An 11079-nucleotide genomic window follows, 5' to 3' on the forward strand; every position below is an offset into this window, starting at 1 on the left:
TCAACTTGCTGATGTCTTATGATCAGTCTTGTAAGCGGTCGCCGTAGTCGATACATTTTCTGTGATAATCGGCTGCCTTTGCCTCCGACACTTGCAAAACAATCTATCGATGTTCAGAACCAAACTAAAATGTCATATGACAGGCTCTGTCATACGACACTGTCACCGAAGACCGTCACGAATGTATGTATTTTAGTTTTTCTCATAACAAGAGCTGCTTTTGTTGTGCTTGTGTGCATTTTAAAAATAGCAAGCAACGATGTCCTAGTAATAGCATTTTTGATCAGAAATGGTTTAATTTACACCAAATTGAAGAATTAGAACGAAATCCCACATGTCATATGATAGTTATTCAGCGGCGCCGGTGGTGTAGTGGTAAACGTGATTACATCTCACCCCAGCAGGCCTGGGTTCAATCTCAGTCGGCGCCGCCGAGATGTTCTGAGGCATAACATCTCTCATCACGCCATTGGTGCTCAGCACGGAAAACAAGATCGACGGAAAACAAATCAAGAAAAAAAAAATATGGTAGTTATTTGTTAATTTTCTTTTTGCTCGAATGTCGTTCTACCGCTTGTGTTGTGTGAGAGAGACGACGGTAGAGCAAGAGTGTACGATACTAACAGACTGTCACGCACAGGGGAATTCTATCCCTGTAAACCACATATAGATGCACCATAGTTCACATGCTTTTGATGTTTTTGGGCAATCTGACACTTTTGTGTAAACTGACAGCGGTTAAACTGAAGGAGGTATGATATAACAAAACAGCTAACTCTTTCACAATTGCAGAGAGTTGAATGCTAAAAAGAGTAGTCTGTCATCCTAGACCCTTTATTAATTACATTGATGAGAGCTGCGACGAAATGCTTGATTGTTGCCCCCGTGTACGCGCATGACAACGAAGCGAGTGTAGTAAAAAACGTCAACAGTTTCAACCCCTGCTTAAGATTATGCTCAATCAACATTTGTGTTTTTGGCACGTGGAATAAAGGGTGTCCACAGTTAAATTGCATCCCTTGAAAAAGCTGTCACATTTTGCCCCTTGGATCAATTTGAATTAAATTTGGGGTGAGATGGCCTTAGCGTGTATTGTTTACATTTCGTGAGCAGTGTTGACAAAATCATCAATCACATTATATTTTTCCGCTCTCATACGCTCTCAAAATCACACGTGATATTGGAACAAAATATCATGCTTGATGTTGATTTCACAAGCTCCTTTGATATTGCGAGACTATTCACAACGTGCAAAAATCAAGCTGAGAGTTGAAACGACACAAAAATGATTCCATTGCACATCGTTTTTTTAGAAAGAGAAAGTACAGTTTGCTATCTCTTTTTACTCTTTACCGATGGCAGACACGAAGGGCCGTTATGGAAGTTTCGGTTGCGTTCGGGTGTAAAGCAAAGCTCATTAAACTCAATCTCACTGAGATTTGCAGCTGGTGAGTTTTGTAAGCTTGATATTCCGAGCTGCGATATCACAGCTTGCAAAATCAACCGCAGTTGATTGCTTGTTGATTTTTGTCTACGAAAATCAAACGTGATCTTGGGCATTGGTGAGATTTGATTTTTTGATATTTTCTCAGCACTGTTCGTGAGTTTCATTGTGAAATTTCTAGTAGTTTTGAAAATGGAGTCGAAGGAACATCGCGTGCGCTAGTAAATTTTACACACTCACCACAAAAACCAACATCTTTCGCACCGAGTCATCGGAAATGTTTGGAATCTATCAATCTACTGTTTCTCGTGTCATAAAACGTTTCGGAGAACGTTTAACCACCGACAAATCAACATGAATGCCCATAGCTAAAACAATAAAGTCTCTGACCAAAGCACACATCTGGCTCCGTGTTCGCGGGAAATATTTTGCTAAGCCATGAACCCGCATGCAAAAGTTATGAATTGGTTCGTATCTGATCTATTCTGTACAATTTATTTTTATCTAGATCAAACAATCCTATGTTTTTGACAGTTCGGATCACTTAACATTTAAATCGGCCGTTCACGATTTTCGGACATAAGTAAGAATTGAGTGTCACGTCGGTTTGTCGGTGGTTTAACTGTCGATCGGAAGCAAGTGTGTGCAAGAAAAAGTGTTCCGTACTGCGAAGATTACAAGTGAGTTGATGCTGCGTAGTGAGAGAGTTCTGAACTAATATGGTCACCATCCAAAAGAACTTAGCCTCTTAAAAAACTTTGCTGAAGATAGCAACTTTCTGTATGGCCAGGATCACGAAATATTTTATGTTGGGCCAAAGTTCAATATATTATAGCGCCCGTCATAAGTAACATAAAAGTGAAGCGCCTCTAGCGGCGTAGTTCCCAATTAAACCTGAATCCAATGACACAGGCCTATTGGTCTAACCCAGTACAACAACTTTGTCGAAGACAGTATAGCTTTATATATTGAAACAAATGAGATAATCCACCATAGCCCCTATTAGTGAAAATCCCATTAGCTGTGGGTATCCTTATTCCCGGATAACCCGGCAATAAGGATCCGGCTATAAGGGATACTGGCAATAAGGAATCCGGCAATAAGGATTCCTGACTGTAGATTGAAAGAGCAGTGAGAAGTAGGGGGTTCTAAAGTTTACCCACCCCAACACCTATTCGTACTCGGATAATCATTGTAATAATATCATTGAACAGTGCTGTCCAACGTGCGACCCGCGGGATGGACGTGATCCCTGAATGTCAACAATGATATCATTCTAGTCTAATTTTATTCATCATTATGAATTTTATCCCACAATGAATGAGAAATATATAAAATGCAGCTTGAAACATGTTCATCGAACTAGATATAGCCATTTCAAAAAGCATGTTTTGAAAGGTTGGTTAGCTCTGTCATTCTTCGTTTCACTGAGCAATAATATTTAAATTATGTAACAAATATCAGATAATCATGTAGTAGGTCTCTTTTCTTCAGGCATTTTGGTTTTTGATAATCAAATGTTATGATTACTCGAGAATTGTAAAATAATGTCAATATTATTGTCTCGTGAACCGAAGAATAGAAGAATGTTGTCTCGTTCGGACAACTAGTTCTGGAGATATTTGCTGAAAAATATAGTTAAGCTCACGGTTTCTATGTACAATTTACGACAGGACATAGGAGGATAAATTTGGTTTTCTTTCTCCTTTTTCTCGCTGCATCAAACTTGGCTTTGATCTGCTCGGAGACATTTAAATCGTTCACAGTAAAATGTTTCGAACATTACGTGTAAGTATGTCGCAGAAAATAAATAAAAAATATATGACATGTCATGTTTAATGCATATACCATACCAGAAATGTTTATTTCAGTTTTGATATTTGTACATATTGGGAATAGATCATTCCATTCTTCCATAAACAATAAAAAACATACAATCGAATGGTCACCACAGTAGCGTTAAAGTGTGCAGAAGTTCTGTCAAATGAAATTGGATGTTCAATTGTTCAAACAAGATGCGAATAATTTCTTCCCTAGTTCATTACGCATCTTGCAGAAAATCTACTCATTATATTATTTGAGCGCATTGAAACGACCTCATGTGTGTAACTTTAATGCATCGATTTGCTTACTGCATCCAGCATTAAGCACCCTTCAACTCTGGCATGCAAAAACTGGTCTGAAGTAATCACGGAAAAAAAAAAGTTGGTTCTTAGTGAAATCAGCCACCTATGCACTGCATTACGCCGTGTTACCTACCTTTATGCGAGTACATACATTCGATGCATCAAAGAAGCATAAAAAATTAAGCTTGCTGCACGAGCTGCGCCTCATTGTTGTGGACTGATGCCGGCGTCCGCCGTCGGTGTTTCGTTGTATGTGAGAGTGTCTCTACCTAATTGAAGCGAGGTTCGATTTTCGTCCTATGCCAACTGCGCTATCGTCTTTTCTGGTAAGTTTCGGCGCAGCCAGCTGGTTTGCTTTCCGTGTGCTAGTGTTGGTGCGTTGGGGGGCTGGCTGGGTGGACGGAGATTGGCAACCCACCGTGTCGACGTCGTCGAGCGTCGTAAAGGCGAAAGTTTCTTCATGGTAGTTGAGGCTTTTCTTCTCCGCTCGCAAAGGGGGATCCCTCCACACACTGCTGGCCGCCTCCGCTCTCGTACCACTCTTCGCTCCGATGGCCTCCCCGAGTGGGGATCGTGGCGCTTTTCCGACCAACTATATATACCCGCGGTATTGGGTTTTTCAAATCAGTACCTACTTTGGTCTCGCTATTCTATACACTTGAAGCGCACAATGCGAATGGTACGTTGGTTTGGATTTAAGTTTTATTTTTGGTGAAAATCTAGTTGCAGTTTAGCTTGGAAGCAGCTGATCGTTACAGTGAATTCGATCCGTAGTGAAATAACAGCTTGTGTGTTTAACAAAAAAAAAAATTGGAGCATAGCTATCCACAAGCAAAGAGCAGTGCCTTATTTGGAAGATTAGCTTCAGGGATTTTAGAAAGTTGACTGCATGCTTTTTGAAATTAGTGATCGACGAGCTAATGAATGATGAAAAAAAAAACGATCAAATTTTATGGACTGTGATCAAGACTGTGCAAGCAAACGAACATAATTGATTATAAAGATGAACAGATGGACTTTGCAAAGTGTTTCTACCAGTGAAAGAGGTGGATTAATGTTTGGTTTTCTCTGTGTAATATTTTCAGATTATTGTTCCTTGTTGTCTAGCCCTATTTGTGGCGTTAGTCACATGCGAGGGTACTGCTGCAGAGGATAAAAAAGTAGAATCCACTGATGCCGAGGCCAAGGAATCGCAGAATTTGGAGAAACGTGGGTTGTACGGATCCTTTGGCGATTTCGGGCACGATTTTGGAGGACACCAAGAACACCACCACCATGAACACATCAAGACTGTGACCATTGAGAAGAAGGTTCCGGTTCCATACACTGTTGAGAAGCACGTTCCTTACACCGTGGAAAAGAAGGTTCCTTATGAAGTCAAGTACTCAATCCCACAGCCCTACATTGTGGAGAAGAAGGTCCCAGTTACCGTTAAGGAATACGTCAAATACCCAGTGCACGTCCCACAGCCTTACACCGTTGAGAAGAAGGTCCCTTATGAGGTCAAGGTTCCAGTAGACAAGCCATACGAAGTTAAGGTCCATGTCCCACAGCCTTACACCGTCGAGAAGAAGGTGCCGTATGAAGTAAAGGTCCATGTCCCAGTGCCTTACACCGTCGAGAAGAAGATCCCATATGAAGTCAAGTATGAAGTGTCCGTACCAAAGCCATACACCGTCATCAAGAAGGTCCCATATGAGGTGAAGGTTCCGGTTGACAAGCCTTACAAGGTTGAAGTTGAGAAGCCATACCCAGTTGAGGTGCCAAAACCATACCCAGTGGTGGTTGAGAAGAAGGTCCCATACGAAGTGAAGGTTCCAGTCGACAAACCATACAAGGTTGAAGTGCCCAGACCATACAAGGTTGAAGTCAAGGTCCCATACCCAGCTCCATACACAGTCGAGAAGAAGGTACCTTACACCGTCGAGAAGCCTGTACCTTATGAAGTCAAGGTCCACGTTGACAAACCATACCCAGTCTACAAGGAAGTTAAGGTCCCAGTCCACAAGGAAGTTCCATACCCAGTGAAAGTCCCAGTCCATGTACCAGTCCATGTGCACAAAGAAGAGCATCATGATCATTCCTATGAGCACCACGAGCACCACGACTACCATCACTAAGCTGTAGTAGGTCACCACCATTACTCATCCAGTCCTATTTTTACTTCCCGTCTGAACTGAACTGATTTTTTTTAGAATGTTTAACGTTCCTTCTGTTTTTGTTTCACAGTTTACAAACAGTCCATATGAATCATTTCATCAATTTGTGATCTTAAATGTAGTTGTTAAAGCGAGCAAGCAATATTTTGTAGAGAGTGTTGACTTCTTAGAGCATCATCCACCTTGTTGGTGGATGTTTTTCGAGAAGTAAATCCGTTGTTGATTATTGTTTTTTTTTTATACTTTACGAGAATACGAGATAATTCGAAATCTTTACTTTGTTAAAACACGGTTAATGACCCAGCCACGACATTTGGAACTCTGAAAGCTGTACCAAAAAAGCCCCTATTGTTACCTATGGATGAAACTCCCAATACTCCAGATCGTTTATGAGGTAAAATTGATCAAATTTCTGTACATTGGTGAAAACCAACATGTGATATTAAAACTCTTTTATTTTCGAACTGATGTAAAAAATGAGGTAAATAAAAGAAGCCGTAGCTATGTCTAACTTTTGATCATTTTTACGGCATAAAAAAACTATAACAATGAAATCCTTTTCTGCTGTTTTCATTTACTACCTGAAAGAAACACCACTAGCCCATTTCAATCAATTCAGGAAACAAGTTTTCCACCCAACTTTCCCTTTTCGCTCCCCTTTCAAATTTGACACTGCAGTTGCGAAATTACTCTGTGGTTACAACAGCGAACGAAAAAAAAAAACACGTTCGATTAATCAAAACTGCACTCCATCGCGATCGAAGGTTCCTCACACTCGGTTGCCAATATTCGCATTACATAAAAACACCAACATAATCATCATATGGCGACTGACGGCGACCACGTTGGACGATGACGCGATCGAATTTCGATTAGCCATGCTGAAGTGTGCTGAACCGACTGGCGGCTTGGTGACGAAATTGGAGCAAAGTAGTTGATTATAGGTGGTAAAAGTGCGGGGGTCGATGACGAAATGTGTGTTTAATACAGCAAACTTCTTCTCTATGGCTCTACGGTGGATGAGCTTTGCGCGCGCAACAGTCACAAACTATATGAATAACGACGCCGTGTAGGCTTGTTATGTTACGGCATGGGTAAGAGCAAAAGCGAAGGCGAAGGATTGATAGAAAACATTTACGGTTGTCGGTCTGACTAAGTAGTAGCGCCATCCAGGTCATACGGCCAGATCAGGAGCCGGTAGCATGGCTTGGGTACGGAGTATTTGGAGTGTATGATTGCGAATTGCTCGCATAATGTGCCGTAATGTGTGTCGTCGTTTGCAGTATGGAGGGTCGATCGGCCTGTCGGTCGTTGGAGTTATGCAATAGATGGCTGTATTGGACGGTGAAGTGGTTGTGCGCAGTCGTGCTGTTGAATTGCATGCTGTGGAAGGTGTCTTATGAGCAGATTGTGACGCGAGATTTTATTAATGATCGGGTTTATTAAATGGCATTAAGAAGTGTTGCAAGATTGTTGCACCGGGTAATTTGTACAGATAGGTTGATTGAGGTGTTATGGCACAACATGAAATGAAATGAAGTTTAGAAGGCGTTTAATAAAAACTCAAATTCGTATGCACGTTATGACGCGTACTATAACATTTGAATTGCTTATCCGTTTCGGAGCTCTTATACATCGTATAACGGGGTCAAATTGATCGGGGTAGAGTGCATTTGATCACTGTATGTATGTCTCATTATTTTTCTTCAAGTGCAATATTCTTGTTGTTTCAGGGCGTGAGAATGCATCGTTTCTCAAAATCATTGAGAATCGTCACTGATAAAATACCAGCTGAACCCGTTGAACCCGTTTTACGGTACATTGTATATTCACACGGCAATTTAGGAGGAAATCATTATTTACTTTGTTGTTATTCATTTGAGAAGGTTAGTGTTTTGCGAGAAATTGTTTATATGGGTGTCTTTTTCGTGAAAATGATGATTAGGGGGGATCTCGTTTTTTCTTAAATCAGAAATCTATCTTTTTTGATTGAAGTTATAAGTTGTTTGATTCTTCAGCAAAGTTGAAGACAAAAATATTTCAAACAACTTTGCATAAAAACAATTTTTCAAGCGCTTCATCTGATCATACAAAAGCTATTCTTCTGCTTTAAGTTAGGGTGTCCCTAAAAAATCAGCTTTTAATTCTTACTTTTTTGTTTGAAAGTAATCTTCAGAACAAGGTTGCAAAGACTTATTTCAGCTAAAACAATGTTTTTCTAAATTATGAAATAATTAGATGCCATGATCAAATTTTGAATTGGTAGGATACAAGAAGAGGTTGCAAAGAATGTGTTTGACATATTAAACATGTTTATTTCACTTCATGAGAGTCAAAATCAGCGATTTTTCACAAACTCACTCACTCACTCACTCACTCACTCACTCACTCACTCACTCACTCACTCACTCACTCACTCACTCACTCAGCGATCATCAAATCGCTGATTGTGACTCATAGAAAGCAAAATTTCAGGGTTTTTTTTCCAACGCATACTTTGTAACCTCTTCTTGTAAGTTACAAGTAAAACATGCCATCATACCATCTTTTGGTTTTATTATTCCGAAAAACATTATTTTAGCTGAAATGAGTCTTTTCAACCTTGCTTCAGAAGAGTTGTATGGAAAATTATGATGTACCATTTAAAAAAAATCATAAATTATGGGTAATTTTTATTTTTTATAACTCTTTATTTGTTCCAAATTCAAAATAAAATTCATTTCATTTTAACCTAGCTGCTCCAGAGACTACCGTAACTTACCAGCCTTAATTGTTATTATATATATCTAAGTGTTTTTACATTGTTCCTGTCTTGGCAATTCAGTATTTTAAACAGGTTTTTTTAAACCTGCATGTCAGTATCACAATTGAAATCTTAAAACTAAAAACTAAAACTAAATCTTATCTAAGTATAAAGGGAATTAACCGTTGCAATCAGGCAATGATTTTTGCCTGAAATTATTAATTATTTTGTTGGACATTTGTTCTAAAGTCTCAACATTGGAAGTTCTATGTACCTCGGTAGAACTGTACCAGGGAGGCAACTTCAAAATTATCTCCAGAACTTTGTTCTGAATCCTTTGAAGTGCTTTTTTCCTGGTAGTGCAACAACTAGACCATATTGGCACAGCGTAAAGCATGACTGGTCTAAAAACCTGTTTAAATATTAAAAGTTTATTCATCCTGCAAAGTTTGGATTTCCTGTTTATAAGAGGATGCAAACATTTTATATATTTGTTACATTTGGCAATGTGATATTTAAAAGTTAATTTTTGTTCAAGTACTAACTCAAGATATTTCACTTGATTTGACCAGGAAATTGGAACTCCGTTCATAGTGACTATGTTACAACCACTAGGCTTCAAAAACGAAGCTCTAGGTTTATGTTGAAATATTATAAGTTGAGTTTTGGAAGCGTTGGGAGAAATCTTCCATTTTTGTAAATAAAAAGAGACAATATCTAAACTTTTCTGCAGTCTGCTGTAAATAACACGAAGACTTCTTCTTTTAGCGGAAATGCCTGTGTCATCAGCGAACAAAGATTTGTGGCAACCCTGAGGCAAATCAGGGAGGTCCGAAGTGAAAATGTTATACAATGCTACCCTGAGGGACTCCTGCTCTAACAGGTAGTCGTTCAGATTTGGAATTTGGATAATTTACCTGCAGAGTTCTGTCAGTTACATAATTTTGAACTAATTTCAGAATATAGAGTGGAAAATTAAAACTTTTAAATTTAGCGATAAAACCTTCATGCCAAACACTGTCAAATGCTTTTTCTATGTCTAGTAGAGCAACTCCAGTTGATTGGCCTTCAGATTTGTTTGAACGAATTAGATTGGTACCTCTTAAGAGTTGATGAGTAGTTGAATGCCCATGGCGAAATCCAAACTGCTCATCTGCAAAAATTGAGTTCGTATTGATGTGAAGCATCATTCGATTCAAAATTATTTTTTCAAATAGCTTACTTATTGAAGAAAGCAAACTTATTGGACGGTAGCTAGAAGCTTCAGCTGGATGTTTATCCGGCTTCAAAATTGGAACAACTTTAGCATTTTTCCATTTATCAGGAAAGTATGCCAAATGGAAACATCTGTTAAATAATTTTTACCAAGAAAGACAAGGTACTCTCTGGGAGTTTTTTGATGAGGATATAGAAAATTCCATCATCACCTGGAGCTTTCAAATTATGAAACTTTTTAGTTTTAGACCTTACTTCGTCCAAATCAGTCCCCCAGGAATCATCAAAAATATTTTCTCGGGAGAAAATATTCAGATAATCCCGAGCAACCTGATTCGCAATAGGACTAGTAAGACCCTAACTGAAATTATGGGAACTCTCACCTTCTTTAAGCGCTGGAATAGGCTTTTGAGGTTTTTTTTTTCGAAATTTTTGTGAGTTTCCAAAAGGGTTTGGAACTCGGGTCTAATTTAGAAATATTATTTTCAAAAGTTTTGTAACTTTCATGGCAGGATCGCGTGTTCTTTGATATTGTCTCCTACGGACATTTTTAAGACGGATCAAGAGCTGAAGATCGTCGTCTATTATAATTTAATCGAATTTAACCTCGCATTTTGGTACTGAGGTAGCTCTCAATTATAGAAGTAGTCAGAGATTCAAGAGCATAATTAATTTCATCTTTGGTTTGCAAAGAAATGTTTGGATCGAAGCTATATTCCATAAATGTTCAATATTGCTCCCAATCAGCTCTATGGTAATTGAAAGTAGAGCTGTTGGGATTACAAATTATTTCTTGGGATATTTCAAAAGTTACTGGAAGGTGATCAGAACCGAAGTCAGCATGAGTAACCAATTGGCTACAAAGTTGACATGAATCAGTTAAGACCAAATCAATAGTTGAGGGATTTCTTGCTGAAGAAAAGCATGCTGGGCTGTTTGGATATTGCATAGTGTAATAACCTGCAGAACAATCATCAAATAATATATGACCATTGGAATTGCATTGAGCATTATTAGCGGTGTTTTGCATTAAAATCACCAATAATGAAGAATTTAGACCTATGACGGGTAAGTTTCTGAAGGTCACCCTTTAGAATTTTTTTTGCTGGCCTACGCATGGGAATGACAAATAGGCAGCTATAAACGTAAGTTGTCCAAATTTTGTTTCAACAGAAACTCCTAAAGTTTCAAAAACTTTGGTTTCAAATGAAGAAAGAATTTTATGTTTGATTCGTCTATGAACAATGATGGCAACACCACCACAGGGTCCATCTAGACGATCATTTCTATAAATGAAATCATTTGCGTCCCTCTTAATCTTATGGTCAGGTTTAAGGAACATTTCAGTGATAACAGCGATTTGCACGTTATGAACTCTCAAAAAGTTGAATA

At 38.8% G+C, this 11079-nt stretch overlaps 1 protein-coding gene across 1 annotated transcript; it reads left to right on the forward strand.

Moving 5' to 3' along the window:
* The first annotated feature begins 4178 nt into the window (after positions 1-4178).
* On the forward strand, positions 4179-6283 carry Vajk4. Its single transcript, XM_065221368.1, has 2 exons — positions 4179-4249; positions 4656-6283. The coding sequence occupies exons 1-2, from the start codon at positions 4241-4243 to the stop codon at positions 5688-5690; spliced, it is 1044 nt and encodes a 347-aa protein (XP_065077440.1). The 5' UTR covers positions 4179-4240; the 3' UTR covers positions 5691-6283.
* The last annotated feature ends 4796 nt before the right edge of the window (positions 6284-11079 follow it).

This window comes from Ochlerotatus camptorhynchus, unplaced genomic scaffold (assembly GCF_037179485.1).
Source record: "Ochlerotatus camptorhynchus isolate MF236.1 unplaced genomic scaffold, CSIRO-AGI_Acam_v1.1 ptg000012l, whole genome shotgun sequence".
NCBI classification, from domain to species: Eukaryota; Metazoa; Arthropoda; class Insecta; order Diptera; family Culicidae; genus Ochlerotatus; species Ochlerotatus camptorhynchus.